Below are 21,996 nucleotides of genomic sequence, written 5' to 3'. Positions count from 1 at the left end.
TTCAGCCAGAACCACCAATCCAATCTTGTTTCCAAGTATCCAACAAGACTGATTATCACTGTTATACAGAAATATAGCAGGTTTCCCCAGTTCTGGTAAAAGGGAGTTGCCATTTAAATACAGTCCCAAGGATCAACTATGTTGCATCTGGGGAGTTAACGGTGGAGGGAGAACATATTGTGTGATCCATTTGGCCATGATATGGCCAGAATAGATTACTGAGTTACTGGTTGACTGAGTGGACCCTCGAGTAGCCAACGGTCCCTTCTCAAGTTCTAAATCAATAACAGTCGTCTATCCTCAACAAAATACTTGCAAATCGAATCCAAAGACACATTAAAAAAATCATACACCATGACCAAGTGGGGTTCATTCCAGGCATGCAAGGATGGTTCAACATAAGAAAAACAATCAATGTATTACAACACATTAAAAACTCGAAAGGGAAAAATCAATTGATCATCTCAATAGATGCTGAAAAAGCATTTGACAAAATCCAACATCCCTTTTTGATAAAAACACTTCAAAAGGTAGGAATTGAAGGAAACTTCCTCAACATGATAAAGAGCATATATGAAAAACCCACAGCCAGCATAGTACTCAATGGTGAGAGACTGAAAGCCTTCCCTCTAAGATCAGGAACAAGACAAGGATGCCCGCTGTCACCACTGTTATTCAACATTGTGCTGGAAGTGCTAGCCAGGGCAATCCGGCAAGACAAAGAAATAAAAGGCATCCAAATTGGAAAAGAAGAAGTAAAACTGTCATTGTTTGCAGATGATATGATCTTATATCTAGAAAACCCTGAGAAATCAACGATACACCTACTAGAGCTAATAAACAAATTTAGCAAAGTAGCGGGATACAAGATTAATGCACATAAGTCAGTAATGTTTCTATATGCTAGAAATGAACAAACTGAAGAGACACTCAAGAAAAAGATACCATTTTCAATAGCAACTAAAAAAATCAAGTACCTAGGAATAAACTTAACCAAAGATGTAAAAGACCTATACAAAGAAAACTACATAACTCTACTAAAAGAAATAGAAGGGGACCTTAAAAGATGGAAAAATATTCCATGTTCATGGATAGGAAGGCTAAATGTCATTAAGATGTCAATTCTACCCAAACTCATCTACAGATTCAATGCAATCCCAATCAAAATTCCAACAACCTACTTTGCAGACTTGGAAAAGCTAGTTATCAAATTTATTTGGAAAGGGAAGATGCCTCGAATTGCTAAAGACACTCTAAAAAAGAAAAACGAAGTGGGAGGACTTACACTCCCTGACTTTGAAGCTTATTATAAAGCCACAGTTGCCAAAACAGCATGGTACTGGCACAAAGATAGACATATAGATCAATGGAATCGAATTGAGAATTCAGAGATAGACCCTCAGATCTATGGCCGACTGATCTTTGATAAGGCCCCTAAAGTCACCGAACTGAGCCATAATGGTCTTTTCAACAAATGGGGCTGGGAGAGTTGGATATCCATATCCAAAAGAATGAAAGAGGACCCCTACCTCACACCCTACACAAAAATTAACTCAAAATGGACCAAAGATCTCAATATAAAAGAAAGTACCATAAAACTCCTAGAAGATAATGTAGGAAAACATCTTCAAGACCTTGTATTAGGAGGCCACTTCCTAGACTTTACACCCAAAGCACAAGCAACAAAAGAGAAAATAGATAAATGGGAACTCCTCAAGCTTAGAAGTTTCTGCACCTCAAAGGAATTTCTCAAAAAGGTAAAGAGGCAGCCAACTCAATGGGAAAAAATTTTTGGAAACCATGTATCTGACAAAAGACTGATATCTTGCATATACAAAGAAATCCTACAACTCAATGACAATAGTACAGACAGCCCAATTATAAAATGGGCAAAAGATATGAAAAGACAGTTCTCTGAAGAGGAAATACAAATGGCCAAGAAACACATGAAAAAATGTTCAGCTTCACTAGCTATTAGAGAGATGCAAATTAAGACCACAATGAGATACCATCTAACACCGGTTAGAATGGCTGCCATTAAACAAACAGGAAACTACAAATGCTGGAGGGGATGTGGAGAAATTGGAACTCTTATTCATTGTTGGTGGGACTGTATAATGGTTCAGCCACTCTGGAAGTCAGTCTGGCAGTTCCTTAGAAAACTAGATATAGAGCTACCATTCGATCCAGCGATTGCACTTCTCGGTATATACCCGGAAGATCGGAAAGCAGTGACACGAACAGATATCTGCACGCCAATGTTCATAGCAGCATTATTCACAATTGCCAAGAGATGGAAACAACCCAAATGTCCTTCAACAGATGAGTGGATAAATAAAATGTGGTATATACACACGATGGAATACTACGCGGCAGTAAGAAGGAACGATCTGGTGAAACATATGACAACATGGATGAACCTTGAAGACATAATGCTGAGCGAAATAAGCCAGGCACAAAAGGAGAAATATTATATGCTACCACTAATGTGAACTTTGAAAAATGTAAAACAAATGGTTTATAATGTAGAATGTAGGGGAACTAGCAGTAGAGAGCAATTAAGGAAGGGGGAACAATAATCCAAGAAGAACAGATAAGCTATTTAACGTTCTGGGGATGCCCAGAAATGACTATGGTCTGTTAATTTCTGATGGATGTAGTAGGAACAAGTTCACTGAAATGTTGCTATATTATGTAAATTTCTTGGGGTAAAGTAGGAACATGTTGGAAGTTAAGCAGTTATCTTAGGTTAGTTGTCTTTTTCTTACTCCCTTGCTATGGTCTCTTTGAAATGTTTTTTTATTGTATGTTTGTTTTCTTTTTAACTTTTTTTTTCATACAGTTGACTTGAAAAAAGAAGGGAAAGTTAAAAAAAAAAAAAAAGAAAAAAGACAAACAAGGAAAAAAAAAAAAAAAAGATGTAGTGCCCCCTTGAGGAGCCTGTGGAGAATGCAGGGGTATTCCCCTACCCCACCTCCATGGTTGCTAACATGACCACAGACATAGGGGACTGGTGGTTTGATGGGTTGAGCCCTCTACCATAAGTTTTACCCTTGGGAAGACGGTTGCTGCAAAGGAGAGGCTAGGCCTCCCTGTATTTGTGCCTAAGAGTCTCCTCCTGAATGCCTCTTTGTTGCTCAGATGTGGCCCTCTCTCTCTGGCTAAGCCAACTTGAAAGGTGAAATCACTGCCCTCCCCCCTACGTGGGATCAGACACCCAGGGAAGTGAATCTCCCTGGCAACGTGGAATATGACTCCCGGGGAGGAATGTAGACCCGGCATCGTGGGATGGAGAACATCTTCTTGACCAAAAGGGGGATGTGAAAGGAAATGAAATAAGCTTCAGTGGCAGAGAGATTCCAAAACGAGCCGAGAGATCACTCTGGTGGGCACTCTTACGCACACTTTAGACAACCTTTTTTAGGTTCTAAAGAATTGGGGTAGCTGGTGGTGGATACCTGAAACTATTAAACTACAACCCAGAACCCATGAATCTCGAAGACAGTTGTATAAAAATGTAGCTTATGAGGGGTGACAGTGGGATTGGGAATGCCATAAGGACCAAACTCCACTTTGTCTAGTTTATGGATGTATGTGTAGAAAAGTAGGGGAAGCAAACAAACAGACAAAGGTACCTAGTGTTCTTTTTTACTTCAATTGCTCTTTTTCACTCTAATTATTATTCTTGTTATTTCTGTGTGTGTGCTAATGAAGGTGTCAGGGATTGATTTAGGTGATGAATGTACAACTATGTAATGGTACTGTAAACAATCGAAAGTACAATTTGTTTTGTATGACTGCGTGGTATGTGAATATATCTCAATAAAATGATGATTAAAAAAAAAAAAAGTAAATGAGTGATAGGGAGGAATGGAGGGGTATGGAATGCTTTGGGCATTCTGTTTTACTTTAATTTTTATTCTTATTCTTTTTTTGTGTATGGTAACAAAAATGTTCAAAAATTGACTGTGGTGATAAATGTACAAATATATAATGGTACTGTGAACACTGTAAAAAAAAAATAAAATAAAATAACAGTCGTCTAAAGTTGAAAGCCGAGGTGCTAAGTTTGGGTTGAGAAGTGAAGAGACCATGACCAGTTAACAACTAGGATGGTTAGTGTTCTCTTTGCTTCCAGGTTACCAGATACTTATCACAAGACCTCAGCTCTAGGGTCTTGTGATGGATTTAAGATTTTGCTTAAAATCCTTTTTAAGGACTTTTGAGCAGGTGTCAGGCAAAATGAAGTTATTATTCTAATTTAGCCTTTGCTATTTTAAATGTATGAGGAAAAGAGGAGAATCCACTGTACTGCAAGATTCTCAATGTAAGAGAAGGTATCTTTTTCAGTTTTTAACCCCCAGGGCCGCTACATAATAGGTGCTCTATTAACATTTATTAAATGAACTCATGTATTTGCTGATGTCAAAGTCTCTATAGCACTGTGCAAGAACAATGAATCTAAGGCAAAACTCAGAAAGAAAATATTACAACTTTCCCCCTGTTAAACCAGTAAAGGTACTATTTTTCTTGGAGCAAAGATTTGATTCTGCCTTAAAAATGTCAGGGCAACATCAACAGGGGTAAGAAATTCGGCAGAGATTTTAGGGCTATGGGCAGCATTTTAATGGCCACTAAGCAGCGGCCTCCATGCCTGGGATGGGGGAGGAGTGGAAAGGATATTTGTTCAACTTTAATTGACCTACTTTCTGTCATGATCAATAGAAGGAAGGAACTACAGGATTTACAAGTTCTTTGCCACTTTTTCCTACAAACCAAACTTGAGTAATCTATTTATCAGCACTGCTCTGAAAGAAGTCTGAACCACTCTGCTAAGCCACACCGACCACTAGAAAAGGGGACAGCAAACCTCATCATCTCCCTTTACAGATTTCCTTAAGTCTCCACTTCTCCCCTTTCCCAGCTTGCTAGTCTCCACTCATCATATCTTACATCTTATACATATCTTACAGTTGAGCAATATCATTTCAAAAAATGAACTGAAGCTGAGAATAGGGCACTGAACACAAACCCTCATGACACTACCTTGTAGAACTATCAACTGCTTCTTTACCCAGGCATTGGTTATCATTTCACTATCCAAAACCCTGAGCTATTTACTGCTCATTAAATGTATGAATAATAGGGTTTGAAATTGGCCCCACTAGAAGCAGAGACCACAAATACACACGGCATTTGTGGAACAGCTGTCAGGCAATGTCTGTGTGGGGGTGGGGTGGGGGGTGGGATGCTGTCCCTTCAACACAGACCTATAGGGTCTAGAGGATCAACCTCTAAGGCTTCTTTCTGGTCATTCACATTTATTCCTCTCGCAGCTGGGAGGACCTATTAAAGTTAATCCTAAATTATATTTTATTAGGACTTCTTTTAAAAGAATTTTAAAAAGCAGGACTACTCCATTACAGCATTAGGTTGTTTGATAAATATCAAATTTGACAATTTTAGTAAATAGGTTCTTTAACTGACTTCTGCTTTTAACTTAATGATTTATTACATACCCAGTCAGGTTCAACAGCAGTGTTTATTGAATCTGACAATAAGAAAAATGTTTTTACTTACATTTTTCTCTTGAAAGAAAAACTATTATGTTAAAAACATCTCCTTAATATTGCATAAGACTCAAAAGAGCAAAATAAGATGACCAATTAGAAGACAAACTCCTCTTAAGACAACATAAGCTCTTCCCTCTATAAACAAGCTCCGTACAGGCAGGCATTCTGTCTGTCTGCTTCACGGCAGGTCCCCAGTTACCATTTGTTGAGTGACTCGGAAGCAGAATATGCTACCTCGGAAACTTCAATAACATAATCATCTCATATTAACAGATCAGATGTGGTTCTGCAGCTTGGACAATGATTTCCTGCCAAGGCTAAAATAAATCTCTATGAGAAGCAATGTTTTGTAAGTGGCTACTTTAGTAGAAAAGGCTACCCACTGTGGTAATTCTCACCTCTCTTTCATCCTGTCTTTTAGTCTTTGCACATCCACTATTTGGGGGTGGGTGGACACACACACACACATTTATAATTTACCCCTTTCAGATTCTCAGATTTTTCAAGATTCCCTTGTCCCTCTTTGGCTGCTCCTCCTCATCTCTTCTGTTGGTGCTTCTTCCTCTGTGGTTCCCTTAAATGCTAGTGGTCCTCAGGGCCCTGCCCTTGCTTGCTTCTCTTTATGCTCTAGGTGAGACCCTGGAGTGATCTCATCTACCATTACATCTTTAATCACCCTCCAAAAGCTCTAACTCCCTCAGAACTAAGTAATCAAATCCCTACTTGACATTGCCATTTGGGAGCCTCAGGGCACCTCCAACACAATTCAACCAAAAGCAAACTCATCCCCGCCTCCTCAGATGTGCTCTCCTTCCTACACTCTCTAGAGGAAGTAGTGACACTAGCATCCATCCAGCTGTTCATTCCCTGGCTCCTCCCTTTCTACCACCCCATCCCTGCCCCCATATCCAATTAAGGACCGCTGTTCTTTCTCTTATCATCTCTTGAATTCAGACACATCTCACATTCATTGTCCCAATATTAACTGAGACCAGCACACTCTCATTCCTGGATTATTGCAGAAACCTCTTAACTCTTCTCCGGGCCTCCCAAGTCTTGTTTTTTTTCCAATCAGTTCTTCTTACTGAGTGCGTTTTCTAAAATACAATCATCTCGTGCCACCCACCTGCTTAAAGCTCTCCGACGTCCCCATTGCTCTAGGCTCTATAGTGATGTTGTGTAACATAATGGGTACGAGCACTGCCCCTGGAGCTGAACTCTTTCACATCCTGGCTCTGCCCACTAACCCCATGACGCTGAGGACATTACCTATACTCTCTATGCCTCAGCTTCCTTCCCGTAACTTGGGGGTAATAGTAGAAAGGCTCTTTCTGAGGGTCATACAAGTTAATCCATGAGAAACATTCAGAGAAGGGCCCAGTACACAGTAATTCTTTCTGAGTATGAGCTGTTATTAATATGAATGATAGCATAAAGCCCCATTCCTTACTGCTCCTGTCTCATTTCTCACCATTCCTCCCAATAGCTCTGTGCCCCAGTCCTACTGAACTTTCCAGTTCTCAACTTCAAGTCTCTGAACCTCAAACCTGTCTGGCACAGTCTTCCTTAACAATGAGATTGGTGAGCTTCTCCTCATTGCTCAGTCATCACTTCTGAGAAACCTTCCTGACCCCCTCTTGTGGGGTTAGTTGCTCCACAGTCACATGCTTCCCAAATCCACTACATGTGGTTGCCCTTTTACCTGTATATGCCCTATCTCCACCCCCAATAGAGGGGACATGTGAGTACAGACACTATCTTAGTCAGTGCTGCATACCTAGCACAGTAGGCATGCACAATAAAATTTGCTAACTATGAAAAATAACAATGTTAAGTGATGTTCTCTATTGCTGCCTCTAAGTTCTAGAGGTCAGGGAAGAATGTGGTGTAAGGAAAGCCTAGAAGTTGCAGACTGGCTCCCACATAGCCAGGAAGCTCTGCTAAGATATGCACTAAGAAAGTACATTTGGTAATGTCGTCAGCTATCCAGTCAAGGAAATAGTTCCAAGGTGGGATGGGGAAAAGATATAGGTAAATCAGCCTAAAATGAACACCACCACCACGTGTGCAATTCACAATCCCAATTCTGGGCAACTCAGTTTTGTCTTATCTGTACATGGATAGGACATGAATGGGCATTCTTTACTTTTATACTGATAATACAATTTTATTTCATGTCTTTCTTTAGTATGCAAACTTATAAATTAGGTGAGAGAGCACTTCATCAGGAGACACAAATGTCTGGTAATATTCCATATATACAAATGAGGTGAGCCTCCAAATAGAAAGAGCACAAATGTCTGCATATTCATGTCTACAAAGTTGGCTATCCCAGTATACAGGTGATGCTTTGATTGTAATTACTGTGCTCCTATCAATTGCTTGCACTCAATCATGTTCTCATCTTAAGTCCATAAAGCTGTAGATGTTCTGATGAAAATCCAGCTTTTGGTAAGCTTTCCCTTGGTTTGGCTGTGCTGTGGGCAGAAGAGAGCAAACACAGTATCCTCCAGGGAATAGTTACCTTCTCGAGGTCTGGCTCCTCCAAGCCCAGGGCTAGCTCATTGTTGTCCATGACGGAGGAAGCTGCCACATCCAATGGGGTGGATCCCCTCATTGATGGGGAGGCTGAAGAAGGAGAGAATGAGCAAGGAAGGGACAAAGGAATCACCCAGCGCTAAGGTGAGGTTGCAGTTCACATGAATAGACAGACGAGGGCAGCAAACACATGGAAACCTCATCACATCAACGTTCTCCAAGGGGGCAGCCTGCCCAATTTAACCTAAGAATGGCTCTATTTGCTATCCTTCCTCCTCTCACTCATTACTGAATGTGTATGTATTAAGGCAGGAAATCAGTTCATGGGGTCAGGTGGAATCACATATTTTCAAGTGCTTTTCTAACATGAGACTCCTTAATTCCCTCGATTGATGATCACTCAAAAGACTCAAGTGTGACTTAACCAACTAACCCCAAATGACTTGACCATCTCCAGGGCCACCGCCTCCTCCTTAAAAATAGCCTCAAACCACATTAGATCATATAGTGACATCAGGTCACCCAATATTGTCTTTGATTTTTCTTAGTTTGGCCCTTAGATTAGAAACTAAGAAAACTTTTAAGTGGCATTTGACAAAAAGGTCGAAAACTTGAGGTTGCATTTGATAAACGGAAAAAAACCTGAGATTTCAGATTTCATGTGTATGTAGTTCTGTCTTCCACAATTCTTTTGGTTTACATCCAGAGGAGTGAATACGGCGTTTGTGTTGAGCTGCTTTTCTAGCGGTGGTGATGGATTTACACTGTTTATCCATAGTTGCCCTTGGGCATTCCACCTCGCAGCAAAGGAAAGCATTTGCTGGTTGGCTACTGCGACCAAGCATGAGGCCTGCAGCCAGCCTGACAAGAAGAAATTGGACCCATGACCTTGGTCTCATTAGCAGTGCCCACTGGTCAGCTGAGTGGGCTGGGAGGAGTCCCTGTTCCTAGACTGTATCTGCAATCCCAGGCAGCAATTCACAAACCACGAGCCACTGGTCCCAAGAGAGATGAGGTCAAGTTGTATGAATATGCCAACACAAATCTGTCTGTCACCAATCCTGGTTGGTACAAACATCTCGACTTAGGTTTAGGAGCACAGACATGGCATCATTATTTCACTTGTTTTTCACACCAGGCAGGGTTTCTTCTTGTATTTAAAAATACTGAAGCACGCATATGGCTTCTTTTCCTTTATCTCCTAAGTGGAGGGATGTAACCCCTGAGTCTGAACCCAGAGGTTGCAACAGGACATACCTAGACCAACACTGCTATTCTCCAGTAGGTAGCTTAGATGCTCAAACATGGCCTTCTGATTTTGCCGGCTAATTCGACAGAAATAGCAAAGGAAGCGGCAACAGCTAGCAACCATCTTTGGAAAAGCAATCTGTAAGGAGAAGTAGGAAGTATTAGCAAAAGTATCATGAGGACTTTCCCAAAAGTCTGACCTCAAAAAGTCTTAGGTTGGGGAGTTCCTTACAAGCTGGGAATGGTTCAGAAAATGAGTTTTCTCCTTATCTCCAGTTTATTCCACCACTTACAGAAGGGACAAAGAGTGGACATCTAAGAAGAGTCTTCCAGAAATGCTGAGAACTAATTACAGCTCCTAAAATCTCTTTCCTCCAAAGGGAACAGGCATCAAACAAGAATCTCAGTCATTCCTAGAGCTCATGTGTAATGGCACATGACCCCATGGCTGACCATTGTTGTTTCCAAGTAGGAAGGGATTGGACAGGACTCTGATGGGAACTTTCAGAAAGATATGCTGAAGACTACCAAAAACTAAGGCCCACCGCCATACTGAATCTGAGTCCTCTAGGGTAAAGGCTGCCTCTATGGTGGGGGGAGCTGGAAGAGCATCACCCTCTTCGACCCTGTGAAGTTTCTCCCAACTATTTTGTCTTTGATGATTGATCTCTTATCTATCCTGCCTCACTTCTAATCTTATTCATACAATTTAGCACTGAGATGCCATCTTATATTACTGTTGATTATACTTGGCTTATCTGCTTAACAAAGTAATGAGCATCTCCAGGGAAGGGCTGTGTCTTACAGAGCTCAGTGCACTGTGGCAGTATTGATCTTGCTCAGGATCCCAGAAAGGCCTTGCTTTCCCCTTTTAGGGTTGGGGAGGTTGCTCTAAGAAATGAGGTTCTGAAATGTACAGTCAATCTACTGGCTGAGGCATCCAGACATTTGCTCAGGGATCTTATGGAGAGATGGAGCTGAGGGAGCAAGTAAGAAGGAATGCCAATTTGCCATCTACTCTGCCTCACACCCGCACCGCCCAATATTGGTGAAGCTGCTTTGGAATTTATTTATTCCTAGGATGCTGGAACTCTGGAATTTCCAACATTTGAAAACACACCCCATTCGCTGACTTCAGAATCTATTTACCTCTGAGGAGGACCCCAGATGAGCTGGGATAAATGCTCAGTTATGCCCTATTCCCATTCCTTTCACCCTTGACAACAGGAGCTCCTGTTGCAGACCTCTGATGGGGGAACTGTGAAGGAAACCCGAGTTCATTAGAAGCCCAGCTCACAGAGGAAACACTAACATGCTGGAGGGAACACTGCCAGGATCATTATTAAGATCTCTCTCTCCTTTAGAACAGCCTTCTCCTAACTCAGCACAACACATAACAGGCTAAGTGGAACCCAGAGCCCAGAGGAATTCCATCTTGGAAGGGGCAGGGTTGCAGAGTACAGGAAGTAAACTTAGCAGCTGAATGGCCCAGCGGGATGGGGGAGAAAAGCCCTAAGCTTTTAAAGTGGGAGTGCTTACACTGGTTGGATTCCATCCAGAAGCATTATCCCAGCTCTTGGCCCCTTTCCTGGCCTTGTGCAGGTCCCTCTCTCTCCCAGAGAAGAATAACTGAGGCAACAGATACCTGCCATGGGGCTCTGAACCAGTCACTTCATATGCCCTTGCTCCAGGGGCTGAGTTTGTCTAAGTTCTCCTTACAGCGTTACCTGCAATTTCTCTGCACCCAACACGTTCACCATCACCTCCATCACCGTCTCATGCATGCCAAGGACCCTCATGAGGTTGGGATGCTGGTAAAACACCTTGTTGTTCATTATGTCTCTAGGGTAAGGATCAGAGAGACACTTCATCACTTCCTTATCCCTATGCCATGAAAAGTCAGGATAAGAATACACACATGTACAAAGTGAGGGTGAAGAAATGTGAATGTGACAGGCTGAAGAGATAATAAGGCACCAGGTCAGTTGGAATATATGTGGAGTGCCTTTATTCACTCATAGGAACTGTTTTTTGCTTCTTTACTTCTACTAAGTACTTGATTGCCCTGAAATATTTCCTTCTAATGATGTATTTAAAAGTTGTTTCTTAGGCTTTTTGACTTTAACAGTTTGTGAGACAGCCCAAATCACTGGATTTCTCTTCCTATGTCTACTTATGGTATTCTATTTTTTGATCCTCTTGTCCTAAAAGCTATGTCACCACCTACTTCCATTTTCTTAATGATACGGCTGTACCTTTTCTTAAGACAATTATATATTAGATACCAATGAAATTTTTAGACATCTGTCTTTAAAAAAAAAAGAAATTAACATGTAAAAACTATTACATTTTTTAAGTTGTTCAATACAAATTCACATAATAAAACTGCAACAGAAACAGCCTGTTAATTGGCTGTGCAACCCCTTACCAGGTAGTTTACTTCCACCCTGCCCCGCTGCCCCTTTCCCCAATGTTGTTGCTGTTAAGAAGAGACACCATCAGTTCTTTTTGTTGCTGTATCTACTGCAAGGGGTGGGGGAGAGGACAATTCTGTAGCCTTTCTCTCCATTCATAAAAGTTTCTTCATTTCTATTACAAGATTCCTGTTTGGAAATGAGTTCAAGGAATGCATGTATTTCCCCTACCCTGAGGATCCTCAAAATTCCTTTCCTCGCCTTGGTGATGTTCTGTGGTTTGCTGGCTCGAGGTTGTGGGATGGAATGTTGAGGGAAAGAAGTCTATAGTTCTAATGCTTGATTTTAATCAAGTAAAATTGTGGGCTGGTCACTGAATCTTTTTGGATTTTGGTTTCCTCATCTGTATAGTGGAAGTGCTAGACTGCATCACTGAAGAAAATTCTTTAAATGTCTAAAATGCTATCAATCTTTTCGAGTATATGGCCTCCAAGGGAGAGCCATGAGCTACTGTTGTGGGTAAATGTATCTCACAGAACTGACAAAAATTATTTCAAAGGTTAGTCTTGAGAAAAGGGATGGAACTCAGGCAGGAATTTCAGATTTCCAATGAGTCAAAAGCTTAAGTGCTCAAATCTTTTCTCTCTTGTTGGGTTGCATATACTGTCCCTTTCTCAGAATTTTTTCATTGCCTCCTTGGGGTTATTTAGATTAAATCATTCTGCTTTTCTCCAAGACTCCTCCACACTTCTTTTGGCAATGGCCTTCACCAAGAGTAGCAGGTAGTCTGGTCTCTCAGTCAGGTTATCAAAGATGACTGATTTGGCAGAGATCATCCCATGAGGAGTGGGGTCAGGATCACCAACTCCTTTTCCTGGGAACATGAAGATTTAATATGACTTGATTCTAGAACATCTCTATATGGACATAAACCAGTTTTCCCACTTGAAGCTCTGTTGACAGAAACACACTTAATCACTAATGACCTACCCCAGTCCGTTGATCATGAGCAACTCCTCCTCCTTGCCCATCCTGACACTGAGGAGGGAGCGAATCTGGCCAAGGGCAGCCAGCAAGTTGATGGTGTCACTCACAGAGACCTGGCTGATGGTATATGTTTTCCGCAGGGCCTGTAGCAGCTCCCCAATGCTATCGTACTGTCTCCGGAGGAGGTTGAACATCATCCGGACCAGCTCTGGGTCCTGAATCTGGTCCTCCTGGGCCCAGCGGATCATCGTCTGTGAGATGAGCTCCTTCAGTGTTGCTGGAAGGACAGCAGGAAGGACCATTACCGAGGCTGTCACAGCTCAGGGAGAGCTGGGTATCTCAGCCGCTTCACTTGACATCATCAACTCTTATGGATAGGGTATGGCAGGTAGAGAAGTAGAATATATTGCTGAAAGACAAATATGCCAGCCATACTACAAGAAAAGAATATCTCAATTTTGAATTTAGTGTGCTAAATATTCTATTTTGATTGAACTATGTTTGCATATTTATTGGAAAGGGTAAAACAAATAGGACACTATCGTGGCCGTCAGGTTTTTCTGATAACAGTTCTTTACATTTTTATCTCCTTCTAACTCTAATGCAATAAATACTAAAATGGGGTACATGTAAGTGCTATGAAATACACAGAATGCGGAGTGATTGATTCTGGGTGGGTGAAGCCACAAAAGGAAGACAGTGGCCATGGCCTCTTTAGAGTAAAACAGTTTCAAGCACTGGAATTTCTCCAAGAATTTAAAAAACACTACATATCACAAAACCATCAAGCCAAGCCATTGATTCAAGAATCGTAAAGACACCATACATCAAAAAACCATCAAGCCAAGCCACTGATTACCATAATAATTGTAAGTTATTTTAGATGATACAAACATAATAATACAGTAAGATGTAGAGTAGTGGACTGAGAATACTCTATCAGGCCTAAAGGCTTTATAATTGGACATCTGACCACTGTCCACTGAACTGACTTCACCACCCTGGATCTCTGCCAGGAGTCAGCTGACATTGTTTTCTGTGCTGCTTTCATAAGCATCGAGAGAGAAATCACTCTGGCTTTGAATTCAGAATGTGTCATGGCTTATACAGGTTTACAGAAATACCACTGGCTAAACAAGTAAAGGAAAGATCACTGAAATGGGACTCAAATCAGCGGAGGGACTTTCAGATGCTAGATGAAATGGCTCCTGAAAATTGCTGATTGGAGTTAGTACGGGAAGATGGAGAGGGAGAGGCAGATCTGGGTGGGAGGAGGGAGAGGAAGGGGGCGCTGTTGGGATGGCTGGGAAGGCACTGTCCACCCCTCCTCATGCTATACACACACCCAGAAGATGCTGCAATGGAAGCAAGAAATACTACTCAAGTCATCATTGCACCTATGTCTGGCTCTGCCTGTCACATTCCTGTGAGGTAGGATGGTACAAAAATCCTTAACTCAGACCTGGTGGTAAAGGCAGAGCTAAGGGGGTGATGAAAGTCACATAGTGAATCAGTGACAGAAATGGGAATGAATTCAGATCTGTGTTTTGGGTACCCTGTGACATCTCCAACAGTCTAGTTTTCTACTGACATATTACTATATATGACAGATACCTGTTTTAGATACAGTCTTGGCTCACCAGAAGGATATAAAAATAGAACTTGGTTACCAAACCTCCAAGAGTTCTAAACATAAAGGATTAATTTAACTCCCTGCTGTGCCTATCAACCCTGTAGGGTGTTGTAGGTTCAGATGGAGATATAAGCTGAAAAACTTAAAAAAGGATACCCAAGTCAGAGAGAAGCACAGTTAAAAGGCATTCTTAAGAGAGCTCACCAGGCAGGGATTGCTGACTAATACCTGTTAGGTTAGGTAATATCTGTATTCTCTGGGGAAAAAAAAGCTATTTATGGGCTAGGCTTGGTTCCTCTCAGGAAACTCGTTTCCTCAGTAGCCAAATGTAAAAGTTCCTGTTTGTTTCTCCTAGATAATAATAATCACACTAAGGAATGAAAGTAAGACAGTAACATTCGGACACCTGGCCTAACATAAGTTTCTCTAGTCCTGTAAAGTACAATTTCCTCTTGAGTCTATACCTTGGCTTGAAAGAACTACAGTTCTCACCGCTAACGCCCAAATTCTCCGCAGAGATGATACACATCATCACTGTCTCTGACACACATGGAAAAGCAACGATAGGGAAGAACTGTTAACCAGCTCAAGGGCCATCCTTTTTCCTCTCCCAATTAGCGAATTTTACAAGGAATCATAATGAAACCAATTAAATATTAGCTTTCCCTTAGCCAAGCCTGCAGATTAATTTAGGATTTGAATGAGCTCTGAGCCTCACATGGACTCAAAAATCCAAATCAACATTCATGGCCCGGAGAGTGGCGCATGTACAACGAAACACCTCACTAGAGGGCACATGGGAAAGGAACAGACTGTTAGCCTGAAAGGAAGGGGCAGGAAACATCCCCATGCTGCTTTGTCCAGGTTAGCCTTCAAGGTAAATATTGGAGAATGGGATAATACACGTGTGTGCGAGACCAAGCTAAAGCTTGGTTAAAAAACAACAACAAAAGAAACAAAACCCTAAAGACAGTGTGGCCCCAGGTCCTGCTGGAAGAGGAGAAAGCAATAATATCATCATTCTGTTGCTGACAGGCAGAAGCAATTTAGCAAAAGGCAATGACATTTCAGACCATTCTTGATAGACAGGGTTTCAAACTGTGAGACCAGGTTCCACTAACCATGAAGAGAAAGATGACTAAGAGAAGGAAAAGAGGAAACCTTATCAAGAGCCTTGAAACGTACAGCATATATTTTGTAGTTTGACATATACTAGAGACTCAGCACCCACCAAGCAAGCTTGGACTGAATCAATGAATTTCTAAGGGTCTAAACACTTTTGAGACACAGAAAATGGAGCTTTATACCACTGACAACAGTGCTACTGAAAATCCTCAGATTTTAATTAGTTCCCAATCACAAGCACAAGAGCAGCCAAAATGCACCAGGATTGAGAGGTTAAAAAGAGTACATTTTCAAGATTAATCTGTCCGTATATCTGTACATCTGAGGATTAAAAGAATTAATGCACACAACCACATCTAGCACATATTGTGAACCTAATAAAGGTTACTATTACTACTATCTATACTAGCAGATATAAAAGTCTGGGCACAAATCCTTGGGGTCCCAAGACCCTGTAGGAAGCCCACAAAGCCAAAAGTATTTTCATAATTCTGTTCTGTTATTTGCCTTTTTCATTGCATTGACAGTTGTGCTGATGGTGCCAAAGCAATGGTGGGTAAAACTGTTGGCACTGTAGAATGAATCAAGACAGTGGCATCAAACTGTAGAGGTAGTCATATTCTTTACTGCCACATCCCCAGAAAAAGGCCCAGTTTCACATAAGAATGTTCCTAGTGAAGCAATTAAAAATTTATTATTAGTAAACTTTCAAATACACATCTTTTTTTTTGTTAGAGAAATTACAGGTTTACAGAAAAATCATGTTCCCATATACCCCCCCTATTATTAACACCTCGCATTAGCATGGTACATTTGTTAAATAAGAATGAAATAATATTACTGTAATTGTATTATAACTACAGACCATGGTTTATATCAGGATTCCCTGTTTGTGTTGTACAGTCCTGTGTTTTAAATTTTTATTCTAGTAATGTATATACACAGCCTAAAATTTCCCCTTTTAACCAGAGTCAAATAAATAATTCAGTGTTGTTAATTACATTCACAATGTTGTGCTACCATTACCACCATCTGTAACAAAACTTTTCCATCACCCCATATAGAAACTCTAGAATTTATGCATTAACTCGGCATTCTCTACTCCTGCCCTGGCCCCAGGTGACCTATAGTCTGGATTCTGATTCTATGACTAAACTTATTCCAATTATTTCATACCAGTGAGGGAATACATTTGTCCTTTTGTGTCTGGTTTATGTCATGCAACATGATGTCTTAAAGGTTCATGCATGTTTTGCATGTACCAGAACTTCATTCTTTTTTATGGCTGAATAATATTCCATTGTATACACATCTTTTTAAAATATCCTGTGCTATGTCTGCAAGTCTAGTGGTTGTCTTGAGGAAAAGCCCTTGTGTGAGTGTGTGAGTTATGAGTTAAACTAGTCTCCTGTTTCATGCAAACAGGTTATTCAGACTTGAGGAACTGACGTTTTCCTAAAACTGAATGAATAAACCTGTCACTTCAAGGAAAACAACTGATAGTATTTGTTGCAACTAATAAAATATGTAGGCTAGACTGATGGATTTTTTTATGCAACCAAGTACAAAATGTTTAATATTCAGATTTGACCCTGCAAGAACTTTTAAGAAAATATTACTTGTTGAGTTTTGATACAGAATCAAAGAAGAATATCCACAAATTATCTGAAAAAGCTATTAAATATTTCTCCCTTTTCTGGGTACATATTTATCGGAAATCAGATATTCTTCATATTAAACCAGATATACTAAGCTAGGCATAAAACAGATTGACTAAAAATGTAAAGCAATGCCACTCTTTTTTATTTTTTGGAAATTTTAGTTGTTTTTCATGAAGGCTTGTTATTTATGAAACATATAATGGGATTATTATTTTTAAATGAATCAATCAGCATCTAAAAATTTCTCAATTTTAATTTCTAATACAGTAAATATTGATAGATACAACTGCACATAAACTAAAACTTTTTGGGGTCCTCCATAATTTTTAAGAGTGTTAAAGAGTTCTGAGACAAAAAGTTTGAGAACCACTGATCTATATAAAAGTCCCTGTGTTGCAGTGATGGCCGTGATTGGAAAGCAAAGCTTTCCCTCCAGCTAAAATGACATCCTGTCAGGTTGTGTGATTCTATTCAGGTAGCTGGGACCTGAACCTAGAAAGTTACAGTTTAGAAAGCTTTCTATGTTTGCTTCTGGGTGGGAGGTAGATTAACTGTGAGTGTAAAAAGTGTGAAAGACCTCACATTGAGAAATGAAGTGAGGATTAAAGAAGCATTATTTTGTGAACTATTCCTGCAGCACGCAAGGGCCCTAAGGCTCCCTGGTAGGCTGAAGGGCCCCAAATGCTTCCCTCCTTCTTAATTTGGTTTTAAGATCAGTCATCTTCAGAGCAAGGAGGGAGCCAGGCATCTGTCATGCTGAGGCCGCACAGCCTTCTTTAGCCTGCCCTGCCCCGGTACAGTGGACCACGCGGAGAAGAGGTGGGCTGCCCGCTGGAGATGGAGGCACTTAATTCTTTGCCCCCAACGTTAGCTGACCACTCAACAAAGACTTTGCTCTCAATAACCCGGGAAACCAAGTCTGTCAACTATAGAAGGCTTTGTGGTGGTGCCAACGTGTGTCTAGACCTCAGGACATACCTCATTCACAGGCTGCTGCCTGTCCTTGTTGGAGTAGCTGAATTTACTCTATGTCACTCCTCAATTAGCATATTAATCAAATAGTATTTTCTGGTGCCCAAGATTGAGTTAAGTACCCTATCTGAAAACCTAATTCTTACCCATAACAGCCTAGTTGGAGAAACTAAATACGTACATGTGAAGCATTTAATGAGAAAAACTACAGAATAATGTGTAGAGCTGTATTGTATAAGACATTAAGGAAATAAGAGAATTCATAAGACAGTATGACTTCTATAGTAATACATACATTCAAAAGAAATTACAGAAGAGAAACAATAATTTTCAATGGCTCCTTTATCTCAAGTCCTTTCTGTTTCTAGATTAGGCCCACATTACATGGAGACCACAGAAGCAGGGAAGAAAAAGCTCTATCATGAAGTTAAGGGGACCTTCAAGGCATATTTGTAATGATCTGGAGGAAAGTAGATTACTTTTTGCTGTGGATATTTTGAAATACCATTTTCCTTCAACAGAAGATAAGACTCTATACTGAATCCTCTTTTCCCCTGCCTGGTATCAACAAGGCAATATGACAGTTTTGGTAGGATTTTCAAACAGCAACAGGGGAATTACTTCTAGAGATGTATCTTACCTAAGATACATTAAAAAGGCACCAACTGGTAACAATTGTTGCCTTCCTAAGCCTATCTTTGGAAATGCTGTTCTTTAGCACTTTCAATTCTTAACAATTTAGTTATCATGAGGAACACAACTCCTAATGTTACCAGACCAAGGTGTTGGATTCTTTGCCCAATGCGCTCAAATGATCAATTCCTCAAACACTGGGGTTTCAAAGAGATAAAGAGTCTTATTGCTAAGCAAGTAGCAGGAGAACAGATGGCCTATCAGCCTAAAATCTGTCTCCCCGAACTGCAGTAATTCTGATAGTTTTATAGCATCAAAAGATGGGCAGGTTTTAGGATAATGAGTACAGTGGCCCCAGATTATATAATTAGAGGTGATCTAATTACTGAGCAAGCACAAACTGATTAAATGCTTAGTCAAAGAATGTATGTAAGAAAATGATGGCCTTAAAGATGGGCATGATTTTTAGTAGTATAAAGAGGTGTAACTGACTTGTAGGTTAAAGTCTAAGCTACTGCTCATGTCAGGCAGGCCCATTTTGGTTAGACCCAGCTTCGGTTATCAATGTAACTTCGGACTTGGGGTGGGTTAGTTCTGGGCTGACCTAAGACCCTTCATTAATAAACATTAGGGGCTGTCTTCAGTGATCATAAGACTTTAAAGCCAAAAAACTGGATAAATGAGTACAAGTGAAGGTTAGTCATAAAGCTTTACAATCACAAGGGCACAAGATAAAGGCTATACAATCATTACCAGAGATGAGGGCAGCTTGATTACACTTCAGGTTTCAGGTATTTCCCTCCATCTACTCTAATATATCAGAAAGTAAAAGGGAATATCTATATAATGATTCAGTAACCATAATCAGTCCTTAAATCCTCACTTCTTGGTTACACTAAGGTGGGAGAGACAAAGAGTAAGGGAAGAGTGAGGCAGAGAGGTTAATTCTGTTTGCCACAACCCAATGGTCCATCTCTACCCCTCTCCCTCCAGTACCTAAGCCATATTATTCTATTCAGAACCTGCACCATGTAAAATGTAGCTGCTTCATAAGGAAGATACTTCCGCAGACCCTGCCGCCATTCTAGGATTTTCATCCACTGATTTAGCGGAGTTTCAAGAGAGCCTGGTCAAGTGCACTAGATGATTCAGCTCACACGATTTTTAAAAAGCTATAGTGTTCTTGTCAAAAAGGAAAAAGTAAGGAAGACAGACATGTAATCAAGAATTTGTTTTCTGAGACAAAACAAAGGAAGTCCTTTTAAGAAACAGAATGTCTTAGGGAAGCTGTTCATGTGCATGTGGCCTCCTTGATAATTATAAATGGCTTCATTTATGAGATTATTATTAGCATTCTAAGTTGCTCTATTTTTGCAATTAGCCTAATTAGGGAAAGTCACATTTAGGCAATAATACTGAATATATGATCTATAAGCCATATTTTAAATGACTGTTCAGGGTATTTCAGAATGGAAATACTTCTAAGGCATTGTATTGCTTTAGGGAGATTGGGTGTCTGAAAAATACTTTAAAATAAAAATAGCTACTGCACTACCTGATTTTTGGACTAGTCAGACGTTCACATAATAAAGGATTAGAGTGTTTTTGAGTCAGAGCTAATCTTAGTACATTAGTTTAGGAGCCCAGGTATTATTTACTTTCAAATTGTTTACTCCCTTCCACTTGTCATTTTGTAACCTCCTCCTCTGACCTCAGAACCCCCAACCCATTGTGCTGTGTACTTTACAAGGAATTTCTCTAGAGAATCACCCACTGTAGTTGCATAACTCTTCAAGACGGTCCAGTTAACAGCGCTGCAATGCCAGCTATGATAAGAGAAAAGTCATTGATTCTCATGGAGTCGATTTAAATTTTTAGCCTGCAGGGGTCTGAAAAGAATCTTTTCTTTTCTCTTCCAAATTCAGATCACAGTGGCTATCAAACAACAAAATGCATGCTTATTATCAAAGAGCAGATGTTGGCCACTGGCGGAACAAATCCCTGCAGCTTACAGATCCAGAACTCACGCTGGTACTGTATTCCTGTCAGTGCACTCTTAAATGTGGGTCAGTTTGGTCAAGAACTTAGAAGCCTTCCAGTTACATTCAAGAGAGAGAGAGAAAACTAAATTGCACTGTACTTAGATTAATCTTAGAAAGTAATTTATAATGCTCACAATGGGAAAAGAAAAAAATAATTATGTGCATCTAAATTACAGGCACTTATTTTTAAATTCTAGATGATTAAAAAGTCAGCTTGTGGCATGCTTAAATGCTCTAGAGGCAGTAACAGGTGGTAGGCCACTTCCAAGTATAATGAACAACTGTATTTTCACCGCTGTTTTTTCCCTCTCTATGGTCAGCTGAATAATGGCCCCCCAGAGATGTCCACACCCAAATCCCTGGAACCTGCGAATGTGTTACCTTACAGGGCAAAAGGGACTCTGTAGATGTGATTCAGTTAAGGATCTTGAGCTGGAAGAGTAGCCTGGATTACCCAGGTGGTCCCAATGTAATCATAAGGGTCTTTATAAGAGGGAGGCAGGAGGGTCAGAGTCAGAGGGGCACATGTGATGACGGAAGCAGAGGCCAGAGTGCTGCTGTTGTTGGAAGGGAGCCACTAGTCACAGAATGCAGTAGGCTTCTGGAAGCTGGGGAAGTGGAGGAATGGATTCTCCCCTAGAGCCTGCAGAAGGAATGTAGCCCTGCTGATCCATTTTAGGCTCTGACTTCCAGAACTATAAGGTAATAAATCTGGGTTGTTTTAAGCACTAAATCTGTGGTCATTTAATATAGCGGCATAGGAAACCAACACACTCCCACTGATAGAAAGTCTTGGGTTGAGGAAAAGCGACTCCTCTCCTGAGGCTATAAATCAGACTGGGGAGTCCCAGTCACCAACCTACCAAGTGCCCACAGAAACCTGCACCTGAGAGAGATTGAGTTTCTGTTTGTGTTGAGACAATTGGAGGAATGGTAGGGCTGCAAATGAGGTCTGCCTGGCTCTGGCCCAAACCAAAACCAACATTAACACAGAAAACACCTATTGTAGAGCTGCTATGACCCATTAGGTAACACGCACAGATCACAGACATCTTCTCCAGTTCCCACAGCACAGCTTTCTTGCCTCAACTCTCTCTCTGAACAAGAGCTAGAACTGCCTGCATCTCAGCACTAACCATTGAGTTAAGTAAAGATGCTGAGGATTGTAAC

At 40.7% G+C, this 21,996-nt stretch overlaps 1 protein-coding gene across 28 annotated transcripts in view; it reads right to left on the bottom strand.

Moving 5' to 3' along the window:
* Nucleotides 1–21,996, bottom strand: part of RYR3 (ryanodine receptor 3) — a 514,330-nt gene that overhangs the window by 142,839 nt on the left and 349,495 nt on the right. For all 28 annotated transcript variants that reach the window (XR_005216490.1, XM_037834372.1, XM_037834393.1 and 25 more), the window contains 4 exons: nt 12,764–13,037; nt 11,087–11,201; nt 9,369–9,498; nt 8,098–8,201 (listed from right to left, as the gene is read on the bottom strand). Coding sequence is in view for 27 of the 28 variants with exons in the window: in XM_037834372.1 (XP_037690300.1) it covers nt 8,098–8,201; nt 9,369–9,498; nt 11,087–11,201; nt 12,764–13,037 (623 nt within the window). In the remaining variant the exon portion in view is untranslated. The remainder of the gene's footprint in view (nt 1–8,097; nt 8,202–9,368; nt 9,499–11,086; nt 11,202–12,763; nt 13,038–21,996) is intronic.

This window comes from Choloepus didactylus, chromosome 4, assembly GCF_015220235.1.
Source record: "Choloepus didactylus isolate mChoDid1 chromosome 4, mChoDid1.pri, whole genome shotgun sequence".
Classification (NCBI taxonomy): domain Eukaryota; kingdom Metazoa; phylum Chordata; class Mammalia; order Pilosa; family Megalonychidae; genus Choloepus; species Choloepus didactylus.
This window is presented reverse-complemented; position numbering and strand designations above follow the sequence as displayed.